General features: G+C 41.7%; 1 protein-coding gene and 1 long non-coding RNA gene across 2 annotated transcripts in view; one reads left to right on the forward strand and one right to left on the reverse strand.

Moving 5' to 3' along the window:
* LOC115402231 (uncharacterized) overlaps window positions 1-5809 on the forward strand; it is a 19909-nt gene extending 14100 nt beyond the window's left edge. Inside the window, exon 3 of the long non-coding RNA XR_003933094.1 lies at window positions 5797-5809. This is a non-coding gene — a long non-coding RNA (uncharacterized LOC115402231). The remainder of the gene's footprint in view (window positions 1-5796) is intronic.
* fndc4a (fibronectin type III domain containing 4a) overlaps window positions 1-15205 on the reverse strand; it is a 21613-nt gene extending 6408 nt beyond the window's left edge. The window contains exons 1-3 of the mRNA XM_030110725.1: window positions 15068-15205; window positions 5900-6015; window positions 4547-4751 (exon numbers count right to left, since the gene is read on the reverse strand). Coding sequence (XP_029966585.1) covers window positions 4547-4751; window positions 5900-6015; window positions 15068-15143 — 397 coding nt within the window. The 5' untranslated portion in view covers window positions 15144-15205. The remainder of the gene's footprint in view (window positions 1-4546; window positions 4752-5899; window positions 6016-15067) is intronic.
* Window positions 15206-16497: the final 1292 nt, after the last annotated feature.

Genomic DNA, 16497 nt, shown 5'->3' on the forward strand with positions numbered 1-16497 from the left:
TCCTGAAGGACAGGCAACACGAATAATGACATACTCAGAATAAAAGCTTTCCTTGGAGCTAATGAAATTGAAATAGACTTTGGAAAGACATATTGATCCCTTGAAAGAAAGAAAAAAAGAAAACAGAGGCTGATTTAATTTTGAATCCTGCAGCAATAGATTGGCAGGACATGCCTTATATGAAATATATCACTAATCTGACCTGCACAGGTAAACATCAGAGGATGCATGCATTACTGTGAAATCTTATTATTGGATAGAATTGCTTTTAAAGATAAAAAAAAAGGAAAGCTCCTTATTGATTTATGAGTATCATACCAGCAGTGCCTGAGAATATATACATATACTGCAAATCAATGAAGTTTCAATAGGAGGCGCTTGGCTATGGCAGAGCATCGCTCTAATGGCTCTGTGACGGTGGAGCCAGGTACATTAAAAAGGCTTTTTAGGGCACAATGGTCAACATCAACGTCAGCAACCCAAACAAAAAGCAAAAAGACAATGTCTTATTATGTTATTCTGCACTCAGGCACATGTCTTTTAGTTTTAGATGGAGACTTTAAGATCATGTTGTATAAGCTTGATGTACCAGTGAAGATTTAGTTTCTCCTTTTGAAGCATCGAGTCTGTTATCTTTTACGATTCTCGGGCTCTCTCGTAGTTATCAGATGTCTCTGTGGGTCTGTTCTGAACATATTGTAATATTGAGAAATTCACACCCCGAGTGTGAAAAGAAGAAAAAAAAAAAATCTGCTTTGCACTGAACTGCATTCTATCGGCAGACACCCAGACGACCTAATTCTGTTCTTAAGTTGTGGGTGAAAATGGGTCAGTGTGCAGCCCTGCAGTTCATGCAGTGAATTTAAGACGAGTTTGAGAACTCTTTCTCATAAATATCTCTGATTCCTGTCACCAAAGTGAGAGAACAGGTTATCCTGAGGAGATTTCAGCACCTTAGTTTTAAAGTTAAATAAGTGAAGATGCCTACTGGATGATTTGCATTTTATTCACGGAGGTCACGGCTTCATTATGTAACCGCATTTTGTCTTTGAAGGTACTCAACCTTGAATGAAGTTCGTTCTTTTACTGTGGTCAGCCCAGTGGAACAGCTGTCTTCATCACGAGACGTCTCCCTGTTCAAACCCCGGGCGCAGGGCGTCACGTCTCTCTGTCTGTTTTGCCCTGTGATGGACTGGCGACTCGTTCAGTTTGTACCCAGCCTTCACCGTTCATTGTTTAATAAAACCATTCCCAATCATCCGTTTTACAGAGACGAGTGTACTCTGTCATGTCATGTCAAAACGATCGTGGCCTCATCAATCCACCTGCCATATCGTATTATTGTACCTGTCTGAACTGACGTCGGTGAGCAGCCCTGAGACGTGCATGTTTGCTCAATTATTTATCATAATTTGAACATAAATTGTACATTTTCAGTTTTAGAACTGCAGATGCGTAGTCTGTTTTTTTTCCCCCAATGTCAGCTGATCTAAACTTGAGCTTTCTGTCAACAACAGAGCCAAACAAAGGGAAGCAAAGCCTGAAGTTTGCGAAAGTTCCATTGAGGAAGTTGATTAGTTAAACTTTAAAAGTGGGGCAGGAGGAGTCAGCTGTAAGATTAATGGGAGGCTGATGCTGATTGCTTCAACACACCAAAACAAACTTTACAAATGAAGCTCATCCACTGAATGGGCTGTTTTTTTTTTTTCTTTTTGACCCAGTTGGATGACAAACCCTGATTAATGTTGCATAGTCAATCTCTTCCAAAATCTCCGCTGGCCTACACTGACCATGGGGTTTTCTCTAATTTTCAGACATCAAAAGGTCAGTTTGATTTTCAAACTCATCTCTGTTAAGTAAATAAAACTTGGATTTTTCATGTGACGCAATGGGAGATTGGTTTATTTACAGCATATATTAGCTAATGGACGGTCTCTCATGAGCTTGAGTTTGAATCCGTTTCTTTCTTTTCCACTTTGGTCAGTCCTGCCAGCTTAGCTAATGGTGCCCAAACTGAGTCAGCTGAACAGAAAGATGTATGGCTCACTTGCGTCAGCGCTTGTCGCCATGACCTGGACGCCACTGCTAAACCCCACAGTGGAGGAAATAGTTCATTTTACAAGTATCAAATACTTTGGACTCCTGAACTAAAGCAGACATGACCAGAAAAGAAACTTTAAAGTAAAATGTAAAATATTTCCACTCACAACAACTAACAGTAAAAAGCTGACAGATGCTGAATCCATTCTGTGTTGGTCACAGTCTTCATACACCCCCCCCCCCCCCCCCCCCCCCCCCCCCCCCCCTCCCGAGTGTGTGAGCTCAGCCCCATACACTGAATCTGAAGTATTTTAGAAGCAGAATCACCCAGAGTGATATAAAGTTGCATAAATTCGCAGGAGCTCGCCTGCAGCCATGCTTGAAGAGTCTGTCAATAATGTATTGGAGTCTAAGAGAAAATAAAAGCGCAAGAAGCACACGGAAACCCCCCCCACCCCACCCCCCTCCACCCCCCTCCACCCCCCACCCCCCAGAGAGAAGCTGTGAAAGGAGGCTTCCAGTTCCTCTCACACCAGCCTCCTCTGTATCGCTTCCTCAATGTCAGGGCGCTTTAAAAGCATTCAACAGCAAGAGGAGGCTTTAGCACAACAGCAAGAAAATGGAAAAAGTGTCTGCAACGGGTTACCTCAGTGTCCGCCGTGGGGAGAAAAAAGCCTGCAGCAGATCATGTAGACTAAAGAGCAAAGCATTATGTTACGTAACAGCTGGTGCTGAAGAGCACCGAGGAAAAAGAAAAAAAAACAGCGGATGATTTGTTGTGACCTTATCGCTGGTATTGCAATTTGACAAACTTTGCTGCTTTTAGTTGAGGAGAAATTCCAAACGGAAGCAACAGAAGACACAAAACGAGTAGATTGTTCTGCCTAATGCACAGCTATTCTCACTACAATGTGAGTTCAATGCAGAAAAACTGAAGAAGTGATTATAGACACAAACCTCCGAGCAGGGCAAATGATTCTTGTTTTACATAAAAGCCCCTCTGCAGCTGTATTTTATGTATTATTACAAAAGAATCCAAAATCCAGCAAACAAGCTATAAGACACTAAACTCATTTGATATTACAAATAATATATGTTGTGATCAGAAGACTGCAGGGTAGTGACTCATGTGGCATGAAGCCATAGCTTTGCATTTCTAGTTTTTTTTTTGTACTGCACCAATTTTTTACATCATGTATCAGAAAGTAAGCCCATAATGCAAATGGATCCACCATTTACCACCATTTCATGTTGGTAAAGTACAAAATCAGCTTCTTTTATGAATGTCATCAACAATCAAACATTTTTTTTCAACTTGTCTATGTGAAAATCTTCAGACCTATTGCATCATATCACCCATGAGCATATGCTTCCTTGTCTGAAAGTTTCTTCCATTCTCTTTACAGCATTAAAACAATCTGTTAGATCAGTTTCCCTTGTCTCTGGTCCATTGTAACCTGACCCTTCCTCCTGGACACTCATTAACTAACCTTGCCGGCAAGCTGAATTCTCGCGGTATTTGTTCTCACAGACCACGAGAATCCATCTTGTACCGCTCGAGCCTTATGTGCTCGGGATCAGACTTTTTTCGGCCGGACTACTCACGCTCGGAGTTTTTCCGGTCGGACCAATCACGCGTCGTTTACGGCAGGACATGAAACTTTGACGGAAGCAGGAAACGACAGACTGCTAATAATATTAGCATGGCTAGCAAAAACAGTGGACATCCCGACAGCGATTAAATCTGTTTTGGATGAATCCTCTATTGCGTCTTTGAAAAACGATCAGAGGTTTTTTCTTTGCAGTGATTGGCTGAAACCAAACATGGTTAGGCGGGTGCACTGTGTCCTTCCGTCCAATGAACGCAAAGAATTCTACAGCAAGTCCCTCCTTCCCCGAACGGATTTGCCGAGTGAAATCCCGGAATGACATGTGAAGCAATTCGTTGCTGCACATGTCAATATGGCTTTTGCCAGGTTTCTCTTTAACCTCAAATGTGTGTTTTTGCACTCAGAAACCTAGAAAAGCCAAAGAACGTCAGGGAAAACATGCAAAGTCTGTAAGGCCCAGATCACTCAAACCACCAGTGATAACCTCTACTGCACCACGTCGCAGAAGTCTCATTATTTTACTGTCTGGTAATATTGTGTGCTCTGGTAAGAAAAAAAAACACAAAGACTTCAGGTTTCTGTCTTCTTCAAATTAAGAAATGGCTGATAATAAAAAAAAAAGAAGACTCCTCTGATACCGTTCGAACATAAAAATCCCTTTTAAAGTATCACTGCAGTCCAGTGATTTATCACCGTTCCTAAGGAAAATCAATAATTTTGTTTTGGCTATTCGTGTGAGGATATGTAACAACTCTCACGGCAAGACAAGTCCAGGCAGCAACGCGTGACGTGAGCAGTTTTGTGCCTTTTTTAACCTAATAATTACATTTGACTCTGATGACAAATGTTTTGTCGTAGCAGTAAATACATCTCATATTCCTGTCTGAACACGATACCTTGATTGGAGCTGTTGGAAGGGAAGCGGTCTGTTTTCTTGAGTGTGCGAAAGTGAACTTTCTTGCTGGCTTGGCTCTCCCCGTACAGACCGATCGACTGGACCTGGATGATGTAGTCCGTCTCCTCCTCCAGGTCCCAGAGAACGCAGGAGCGGCTGGTCGTGTTGACCTCCCGAATGAAGCGCTGCATGTGTCCGTCCTGCCTCTGGGTGGTGAAAGAGTGTTAGAGCTCCCTGGATTAAAATATCGAATGGGTCACATGATCAATACAGAGGGCAAGGAGGTGATGGATGCTGCCGCGCAGAAACAGAAGCCTCTAAAATTGGGTTTCAGTAACACTCAAGGCGAGTTCGTTCCCATGTAAAACAGAGGTGACCAACCAGAAAATATTCAGGCTTCTGGATAACGGCATGCTGAGTCCTTTATTATATTAACAGTTGGCGCATTATTTTCTCCATACGGGGTCTTGACTATAAATTGGTTTGTGGAGGAATCCGATTTCACATTATTTCAGCCTTGAAGCACTTTGAGAGACGAGCTCTCATAATCGAAGCCTTTCTGTTTGACCTTTCGCAAAGTTACTTTCGAAACTGTCTCAAACTCGTCTGCACTTGGAGGATCTCCAGATGTTGTTTTTTTTTTGTGTGTGTGTGTGCGTGTGTGTTTTTAATGGCCTTGCCTGAATAAGACATCTCATGCAAACAATGACTAATGCAACGATTAAACTTCCACACACACTCAAGGCAATTAGTAGGAGTGTTAAGCTGCGGTTGTATAACATGCGGAGAAGGCCAATGTCATATTCAGCTCATCAGTCACGTTGACTTTAAAAAAAAACAGTCAAATTACTGTGTGATTAAGCACAAGACTGATTACAGCTGGATGATACGTTCTTTTATTCAGTCACAGCGTTTCCCCCTATGTTAAGCCTTTAAAATCTTTTTTGTCCTCTGTGAAAAGTTAAATGCTGTTTATCAGACTTGCGCGCTTCACGCTATACTTTTGTTTTCTGCTGATTCATCGGTCATGACACATTTCATTCTCACTTCAGGCTTGAGGAGAAGCTTCTGTCAGTATTTTTCTGTTAAGTGAGGGGTAAATCGTTCAAACTCATCCAATTTTTTTCTAATACAGTAACACTCACGGGCAGTCAGGCCTGAGATACAGCAGGAAAAAAAGGATTCCTTATTAAACCTCTTGGATTGTTGGAAAATCAAAACTTTTTCAACAGTTCCAAACCAAATACTCAGTTTTAAACCACAACAGAAAAAAAAAGGACATTTTCTATATTTGAAGACTCTCTTTTGACCTTTCCGTGGCTCTCCTGATTTGTGTCAGAAGTTTAGAAATTACCTGTTGTGAGATGGAGAAGCCAATTATTATGTCTCCCTCCGGAACCTCCCAGGACACGGTTGCGGAGTCGGCTCGCAGGTGCATCACAGACACATTGACCGGCGCTGGTGGCCGATCTGCAAGAAAGTAAACAATGAGACGGAGATCTGTTAAGCCGCACGCTTTTATTGATCTTAAACTTGGACGCATACCATCTGTGTCTCAGAAGTCTCGAGCACATTTATTCATCGATCTCATCACAGGTGTTTCTGCAACTTATTATCAATGTGATTTAATGTTTCAAGGTTCATTAAGTGAATAAATATGAAAATCCCTTTAGAGCAGCAGCTGTGATCTGTAATCTTATGTGTAGTTTTAGTTGGATTTCTGCCATGTTTGGAAACAACTTCACTGTCTTCTGCTCTCAAGCTAATTAACCTTTAGGTTCATCATTCAACTGCAGTAATGTCACCATAATTACCTCACCAGGCCGGTGCTACTGGATTACTTGAAATCATTGCTGTTGTCCCCATAGGTACATGGCACATGCTGCATAAGGTCAGGCCTTCGACCGTCTCCACAGACAAGCCCAGTGAAAACAGATCATTAGTACATGCTGGGTGGCTTTTGTGTCATTTGTACTGTGTTGACAACAGCGTGTTTCTGTTTCCTCTGACAAAACAACACCTTTCCTAGACTTCCTTTTGAGCTTGAGCTGTTTACATCGAGTCTTGACACATTAAATTCACGGATAACATACGAGCGTTTCCCTTTTTTCATTCCGTCCTGCCAACAGCTCCGAGTGTCGACCCGACACAGTTTCGCGATCGCCCCACACAGACGCGCTTACGTTTCCTCACCTTGTCGCTTTGCAGCCATCGATCATGATTTGGTTGCCGGCTGACGGGCTGATTGCAAAGCGAGAACAAAGGCCCGAGAAGCAAAAAGGCAGCAGAAACAGTGGGTGACAGGTCTAATAGAGGGACCCGCACAGAGATACAGTCCGCAGGCATTCGCTCAGGTCAGATAGATGGGAAAGATGGGATTGGCTGGACAATTGGGTACCTGGAGACTTTCCTTTGGGCTTTTGTCATTAGCAAAGCTCTGATGGACTTTATGTTGTCACATACAGTAAGGGATGCTGTGTGATGAAGGTCAAGTGAGAGGGAATTGTGCTTTGTCAGGTATGAAAGGATGACAAAAAAAATCTTCCAGGAGAAAAACATGAAAGAATAGAATCCAAAACTTGTACATACATCCAATAAATATGGATTCATCCGTCCTCTTGACTGCTTTTTTCCCCACTTCTAGTCATGGAAAGCTGAAGTCACACATGAGTAGGGAAATCTGAATTGGGTTATTCATTAAAACCTTACAAAGTCGCATCAATGTAGATAGGTGCAAAGAGATTTGACACCGTCAGAAAAGATTCGCCTTGGGTAAAACTCGCACTCAGCTCTGCAGCTCATCCCACAAATGCATGTTCCTTACAAGATTTATTACCAAGAAACAACTAAGAAATAATTTCCCACTCAGTATTTCTTCTAGTTATTTATCTTCTTACAATTACTTGCAAATGCGCGTTAATGACTCAAAAAATATTACATTTCAGCAGCAATAATTATTTTCTTAAATAATGTGTTAAATACACCTCATTTTAAACTCACATACTAACATATTACTTTGAGTAATAAGGGATCATCTTTAGTTGCTCCTTTTTATGCAATGTGAAAATATATAAGGACAGATAAGAAAACTAAAGAGTATGCAAGACAGACAGTGGGATGGGAGACCTGCATTTACCTGTAATACAACTGGCAATACTTGAATGTGTTGGGAAAGAAGCATTGAGTAGGAAGGATTGACCCTGACACCTTTTTTTTTTTAAAGTTTTTTGCATGTTCGCCTCACATTGACACTGATTGGGATTTCATGTTCTCTCAGTTCTCCCTTCGGTTTCCTCTCACAGTCCAAAAAACCTTAACTCGTGACTCTGAAGTTCTCATAAGTTTGACTGTGATTATGCGTGTCTGTGGTGAACACAGCTTGTTTTGGCCCTGAGTTGAATGAAAACAATTCTAAAAATCATAATACAACAAATGCAGCTGTTCAAATGAAATTACAGCTTTCTGTTGCGTTTTGCCCCAAACTGGGCTTTATTTTGTCAGTCAGTTTGTATTTTATGTATTTCGGTGACATAAATTAGATGACAGCTCAAGGCGTGTGCTGTACCAGGACAACATTTCATCCTAAAAATGCAGTTGAGAAAATAACTCGAGACAAAAATGATGAAACTGCGAGCCATTTCAGTTGATTTGTGGTTTTCCCTCCACAGTTCCTCTTATCCCTCTCTCCTCTCCGTACATCTGTTTTGTCTCTATTCCGCTCTGTCTCTCTCACTCCTCCTTTCCTCTCTTGTGTTTCTGTCTGTTTTATCTGCTCTGCAGTCAGCGGCGGCCCGGGTGCTCGGTGCAAACGGAGGCGCTGGAGGAGATCTGGAGACCCCCGGGTCAGGCCGGGCTATCAGTCTCTGTGTGTCACCCTCATGTTCCCTATGAGACGTATGGGGTCAGGGTCAATCGCTCACGAGAAGCTCGGCTTCCCGTGGCTCCAAGAACACTCAGATTGTTTTATGGAGGGCGAGAAGAGAAGCTGAATGAGTGGACGGATTAATTTTTTTTTTTTTTTTTTTTTTTTTAAGTCTGTGACAGAAAATTAATGTTCCAGCTGTGGAGATGGTGCAGGCCTGGCTGTGGCTAACACTGGTATCAAGAGGTGGAGAAGTCATGCCTGCCTCATTTTATCCTTTTAATGAGTTTTTTTTTTTTATTATTATTATTATTTAACGGGAGCGAGTGTTGTAATGTGTTAAGATGGATGTGAAGGAGGTTAAGAGAGAGAAAGTCAAGTCTGCTTTAAGTTGTCCTTGAACTTTGGAAAGCTTTGAGTAAGTCATACATACTGTATAGTACAGCAGTAATAGCGCCACTGTCCTTCTGCTCTGACAGTATTTATATGGCCACTCATTTTGTACTTGAATTATGAACAGGCCTCTCCTACACAGTTTTTTAATAAAATCCATGATAAGAATAAGAAAAATAAAGCATCTAGGAGTGGAGGATTCCTTTCTTTTTGTAAATAATTGTTTTTTCATATTCGTAATGGAGGCAAATGAAAAAGATAAAATAAACTTGAGTACAAACAACTTAATTGATGACTGCAGACAATTTTTATAACATTATTATTTTAGAATAGGGCAAAATGATGGAGGCCAACTGTCAAACAAAAGTGCTTGTTGTGAGTGTAGAAAGGTGTGTTCATGTGCTTGCGTGTGTTTGTGTATAAATTATATATTTGATACCTGTAAAATATAAATATTTATGTCATTTTTTTGTATGCATCCATGCATACATAAATAACTCTTTAAGTGTGTCTATGCTGTGTGCATTAGCAAGTAATTAAGAAACGTGGAGAAGCAAAGCGTGATGAATAATCAAAAGGCATGGAGGGAAAAATTGAAGGAGTTGAAAAGGGTAACAGGCTTCACTGTATGCTAATATCACTGACATTCAGCATCATTACATAACTGCAGTAGCAAGTAAGAAAATTATTAAAAGTACTGCCACTAGCGTTCAATATATATTAAAATGTCAATGATATGAATAAAACATAATTTGTTGCAGCAAATACACATACTATTTTGTCTGTGTGTGCATGTATTCATGCATGCAAAAATCATTATTTTTTCCTATTTAAATTGTAAAGTGTGTCTGCGCTGTGTGCTGTGTATCGAGTAATTGCAAAGTGTCCAAAAAAAAATGCTTTGAGATGAATAATCCAAAGGCGTGGAGAGCAAAGTTGAAGGATTTGGGATGAAGAGGTAACAGGCTGTATTATGTGCTAATGTTGTTGACATTCAGCATCATTACATAATTGCAGAGGCAAGTCATTCAGTAATCCCTCCAAAATTACTTGCGTGCGTGCGTGTGTGCATGTGCACGTGCATTATTACTTGAATGTCACATTTGTCAAATTTTAATGAAATCTTGTCTTTAGCTGACAAAAGAAAAGCATGAAGCTCCGTTACATTTGCACTGTAGTTGCAGAAAACTCTCACAGAGACACAATAGTTAACATCAGTTGTGCAAATCTAATTGTTAAATGAATATATCTAATTCAAAGGACTGCATTTGACTTGATTTCCTCCTCCAGTGAATGTTCCGGTTCAAAATCAGATGCAACATTTATCTACGACAGGACACGCTCGTCGCTCTTGCAGCTCATTGTCCTTTAGGTAATGGGGGTTACAGGCAGACATGCATGGACAAAAAAGCCGCCAGTATCTGTGATGCATCGTCTGCGGATCATTTAGCGGTGATGGAGCAAGTGACAGCTCAGTTAAATCCGGCCATGAATCATCGCTAATGTATAAGTGTCCTCTTCCTATATGATGCTGTTTCCATTAGAGGCAGTTGAGTGGGACAAGTCTATTTTGAAACTGAAGTGCACGAGTAGAGCGACTACACAAAATAAAGGATCGCACAATGCGGCGTTCACTCGTTTACAATGCGTAGAAGCTCGTGTCGAGGAATAAAAAGTGGTTCTCGTGCTTTCAAAGCTCAATCAGACTCCAGATGTGGTTTTCAAACAGTCCAATCACTTTCTTGCTGCTCTTCTCCGGCTTGTTTGACGTTCCCTTCTGCAGTAATAATCATCACTGCAGACACTCCAGTATTTGTCATGTGCCACGCTTCTTGAGTGAAGCCCCACTTCGCACAATGCATGATGCAAGATTGGAAATCAAACAGGTCGCAGCCACTCAGGCGCGTGTCGGTGCAAACAAATGGTGAGCCTCCTCTCGGGATGCGGGAGCACTGCCAGCATGAATGATAGCATGTAGCCAAGAGCCACGCGCATTAGCTCCTCCCAATCTAACCCGAGTGCACGCTGAGAAATAGTGCTGCTGGATCTCTGAATGGCTGACGAGCCACGTGGAAAAGAGCCCAGCTTGAAATCACCGGAGTGTGTGAAGGGCTGTGGCATCCTTTATTTTGACCTCTATATTTGCTTGTGCGGCACAATTGCCTCTTTGTTTATTGGCTGCCTTCACAATTCACAGTGCAAGAAGACAAGAGTGATTGAAGATGTTTTTATGGTCAAATAAAAATTGTTGATTTATCGCACTGAGTCAGCCTCTGCGGCGTTTGATCAGAGACTACCTTGTGTAAAAGTGACACACTGATTAAACAAAAATGTAGAAGTGAGAGGTGAATAAGTAGAAAATAAGGCATCACTGCCTCTGTCAGATTCACCAGGAGAGTGATTTGATGTTCAACACGCCAGTTCTCTTTTCCTGTTCCCTGAGACATTTCTGTGCTCAGGCTGTGTTTCTTTTTTTCTTTCGTACGCCTCTTGAAGGTTTCGAGTAACTGCGCTCAAAAGCAAGCCAGCAAGTTGTCACTTCTGCATCGTGGAGCTTCAGTTAATTCACCAAATGAAAGTCCTTCAAACCTGTAATTATGTTATTTAAACTTGTTGAAGTGACGGAGCAATGTGGACGTCAGACATCGTGAGTCTGAGACTTGATCATGTGATCATCTGGTTTGATTCGACAGAAGGATTAAAATGGATGCCCCTTATTCCTGATACAACCTGAGCAGCTGGGGGCAATCAAAATCCGCCCTGCACGCTTTAAAAGGCGGCAAAATCCAGCTTATTCATTTATTCATTTTCTTTCATTTCTTTTGAAGTCATCTTAATTGAGTTCATGTCAGACATTTTTGCCATCTCGGCTATAGAGATGCATTCTGAATAAGGAAATCGGGTCTTTTCTGGAGTTAATTGGGGAAATCAATTACACTGTGCCACCATCATTCATTCCACACGATTCACATGGAACAGATAAACTCTTCTTTGAGGCCAGTCGTGCAATAAACTGTAGTTTTAACATCATCTTTCAGTAATAAAGACACTTTTTTCTTGGTTACAATTCAAAACCTCCATTTGAAGACAGGACCTGGTGCATGAAACTGTGATTTGACTTTATTCATTTAGAGGACAGAAGCTGCAAGTGGTTGATCGGTTGGCCTAGCAACACAGTAATAATCTCAGAGGTGCATATTTTGTGATTCCTCAAGCATATAAGTGAAAGGCGAAGTGATGATTTACTCGAGATGGTCTTTTTTTCTCAGTATTTTTAGTCATGTTTCAATTACCTCTGAGCTAGTGACAGTTTGACTGGATAAAATAATCCCTTTTTAATACTTAGAATGTCTTAAACCCACATGATGTAATATATTTAGACACATTTCCTTTGTAAAATTAACTCTTCATGTCCCTTAAATTTTGATTTGTTGTCCAGTTGATCTTCTAAAAGCTTCATCTGAATCTCTCATCCTCTGTGGTTTAAAATTTCAATGTTTTACTCTGCGCAGCAGGATGTTGTCTGTGCCTGAATGCCCCCGTCATCCTGATTTCACAATCTCGCTCGCCCTCGTATTGCCTTGGAACGCCAACTTGTTTGAACCCTGAATCTATTCCCCACTGCGTACGTCTGCTTCACATGTGATGCCACGTGCGATGAATGACGATCAAATGCAGCACGGCGAAGGAGCCGCGTTGCAGATGGAGGTTATCCATCCAGGCGTGGTTTTACTCGTATGCTTTCCCCCCACATATTCCAGATCGTCCTGGCAATTACACGGGCTCTCACTGTCCCTTTCTTTAGATACACTCGCACTTATCTCTCACAGAGGCCGTGGAGCAGTGGAGACACCAGATGGGACTAGGTGCCTGTGTGAAGTTAATCATTTTATAGACCAGACCTCAAAGCTTTTCAGTTACAAGCTAATAATACTTCCCAAAACTATATAACTACCAAATGCATGAGTGGATTTAAGAACTCTTTACAAGGTTTTTAGCCTTCGTTTTTATCATCTTCTGTGGGTGTTCATTGGCCACACACAAATCCAAACAAGACACCAACAAGTGTGAGTCACTGAAAAATACTCAAAGCACTGAATTTAAAAAGAATATGCCCCCTCTACACACACACACATGTACACACACACGCACGCCGAGCCAGTTGTGTGTGCATGAATCTTGTTTTTCAGCACACTCTATGTGACAGCATATGAAATTATGTTGACGTGAGCAAATATTTGCTATCACTTTAATGGATCCAGCTGTAATGCAGAACATCTATTTGTCAAGAATGTGTCAGCAGGTTTACGAACAGCATATTGCCAATTTGAGGAATGATATGAGTCTTGCCATACACTAAATCCAATAAATCTTAATTTATGTTTATGTCTGAAGCTCTGCTTGGGCCTCACGCAGGGTTCACTTTGTATTCAGGAGGTATCTGAATATAAATGTAGAGACCCAGCATTTTGGTATTTCTTGTTAACCTGTCCACAAACATGATGGAAATATGCAATCAGATGCCACATGAGAGCTTTTGCCTTCTAGTTTAGAGAGGGCGCATCATATTTCTGATTGAAAATCATTAAGTAAGAAGATATTCTCACTGGTAATCTGTGTTTATTAAAATCTCAATGAAACCTATAAAACATAATTCAGCGCAGCAAATGTTTATCCTATTTTGTTTGTGTGTGCATGCATCCGTGGATTCATAAATCAATTATTTTTTCAATTTCAATTTGAAAGGCTGTCTGTGCCGTGCACTTCAGCGAGTAATTATGAAACACGTGGAAAAGCATGCTTTAAGATGAATAATCCAAAGGCGTGGAGTGCAAAGTTGAAGGATTTGGAATGAAAAGGTAACAGGCTTCATTATACGCTAATGTTGGTGACATTCAGCATCATTACATAATTGCAGAGGCAAGTCATTCAATAACCCCACCTAAGATACTAGTGTGTGCGTGTGTGTGCGCGCGTGTGTGAAAATTTAAAGGACAATCTCGCCACGAGGCAACACAATTCATTAAAAACCTCTTCTGAATGACATGTCATTGCAAATCCCACAGTCTCATAGCACGCATGGCTCTGGCATTAATTTGACATTTATTTTCCTTCCCTTTGAAGCTCATCGCAACAGCCAAATTTATATTTATGAGTGCCATGTGTATTATTATAATTGAGGCTGTTCCTGCTCTTGACAGCCTCATACCAAACTCCACTGACATCGGAGATGCCTCTTGCATCTCCCATGTCAGTGGGGAACATTAAAAAGCTCTGAATATTTATCTCAGGCAGACAGAACACACACCCGCAGAAAAAGTGAAGTGCCAATCTGATTCTTTCAAGGCGCTATCACATGTAGGACTCAGTTCCCTTGAGAGATGAGGGTGGAAGTGATAGAGGTAGACAGCCCGATAAAGAGACAGCAGCACTGAGGGTGCATGAATGCAGAAGTACAGGAGGCTTCCTTTGCTGGTCTTGTTAATCAAGCAATGAAAAGGCTGTATAAATATTGCATTTGCATTCACGCAGATGAGAAAACTAAAGCAAATGAGAGCTGATTTCTTACTTGAGCTTACTGAAAGCAGTGTTTGCCCCGCAACTAGTGTTTCTGGCACATATTGATTTAATGACATAAAAACTGCATTCTAAAATCAACAAAAATAACTTCACTGGTAGGCTGATTAAACTTCCCAAACATTTAAATACAATGTGTTTGCTAAACCTGCATTAAGGTCAGTTATTTAGTTAACTTTTCATTTTTTTTAATGGAAAAACAGGGGGGAAAAAAACAAACAAAACCAGCAAATGAACCAGAGTGAGCTGCAACCAAATTATTTTAATCTGCCAGTTCCAAACAATGGCAGCCTGAAACAAAAGTGGGGTCATGTGATGCATGAACAAATGTTTGTAATTGCTTTGAAATACCCCAATTGTGTAAGATTCTATCAATAAATAGCCTTTTAAAACAGACTTCACTTCTCTTATTCTAGATGATTCTAAGAAGCAGCCACACATGGTGGAGGAAATATTTTTTTTTGCCCATTTCAACATATTTTCAGTCTTCACAGTGTTCAAACAAGTGTTAATGGGTGTGTGTGTGTGTGTGTGTGTGCTGAAAATGCAAAGCACCTCTGAGCATTAGGAAATATCTTCAGTTCATCCCATGCATAAAATCCTAAACAATAGTTTGCCTAATGGCGCATTTAATAGAGGTACAAAATGCACAATTGGTTTGACTCCTGTGCAGGAGAGGTTCATACTTACTTGCTCCAACCAAGAACATGTCGCTGCCAAAAAGCAACAGGACGACGGAGTTGACCAAAACAAGCAGTCGAGCCATGCCTTGGTGGATATGTTCGTTCTTCTTATATTGAAACAGAAAAAAAAGGAAACCCCACAAAGATCTTAATCTTGAAAGCAGTTCATTTCTTTTAATAGTCCCGGAATTCCTCTCATGAATGAATGGAATGATGAATGAAGGGTTTTTGCTCAGTCAGAGGGTAAAATACGGTACGAACGATGTCTTCAGAAACATTTCGTCTCGCTCAGAGGGTTTAATAAATCCACAAGTCCTTCATCCATGCTCGGCCGCGGACCGGGTGTCCGTCTTTTTAGACGCGTCGGCTGAGATCGCGGACCTCCATCGTCCCCGGGATCAGTGGTCGTCTGGCAGGTCGAAGGGAAGGTGAGGCTCACAGCAGCAGCCGCAGCGGCGGCGGCGGCAGCGGCAGCGCGGTGCTCGGTCCCCTCGCGGGCAGCGGGGACGCCGTGAGGCGGTTCAGCACCATGGACAGCGCCGCAAGTTTCCACACTGACGCTCCGCTCACTGCTCACCGCCTCCCATGTCTTCATTCACGGGGTTGGTCATCCTGCGGTGCTTCCCGGCAGCAGCAGCCCCTCTCACACACACTCACACACTCAGAGAGAGAGAGAGAGAGCTCCCGGGTTCCTGACACTTCAGATTAATCATCCACGTGTCATGAAAGCAGAGCTGCGGCCAGACGCGCCTACCTGAGCCGCCAACCACTGCGCGCGCGTCTGAGCGTGCTTCTCTTTCAGCCGGCAGCGCGTGTTTACCGCAATAGGCGAGAGAGGATTGCTGTCAGTTCACCTTGTGTTTTGATGGCAGGTAAACCGTTTGTCAGATATGCTCAAAGTCTGGCTCCCTGGGCAGTCACAGCCCAAGGTCAGCTTGTGTACGGGCCACACTCAGCCTGCGCGACAGATCTCAAATTTATCCTCATCCTGATGTCAACATCATTTTTTTTATTATTTTTTTTAATCTCTAAACTACCATTAAAAATGATTCCGTGCACTGTACATTTTGACATTTTTGCCTTGCATTGTATCTGGTGCTCACAAACCACAAATTGAACATCAAACAAACATCATGAAAATGATTTGCTTCTGAAAAGGTGTTGTGGGAGCTACCAGGCAACACGCCCGGGTCCAAAAAGACACAACTACCATCCTTTGGAAAGACATCAATTTGACCATTTATTCATCTTGTATTGAATTGGCCATATTTGACAACCATGTTTTTCTTACTGCACCTCCTCTGATGGCATAATCATTGGATTCAGGTGTTTTAATGAAGAGAGAAATCCAGCCATCCAAAACTAGGGTTGCATAATACATAGAAATTGTGATTCAGCCTTTGCTGTTTGAATCGTACTCAGTTCTGTGCTATGCGA

Source organism: Salarias fasciatus, chromosome 15 (assembly GCF_902148845.1).
Source record: "Salarias fasciatus chromosome 15, fSalaFa1.1, whole genome shotgun sequence".
NCBI classification, from domain to species: domain Eukaryota; kingdom Metazoa; phylum Chordata; class Actinopteri; order Blenniiformes; family Blenniidae; genus Salarias; species Salarias fasciatus.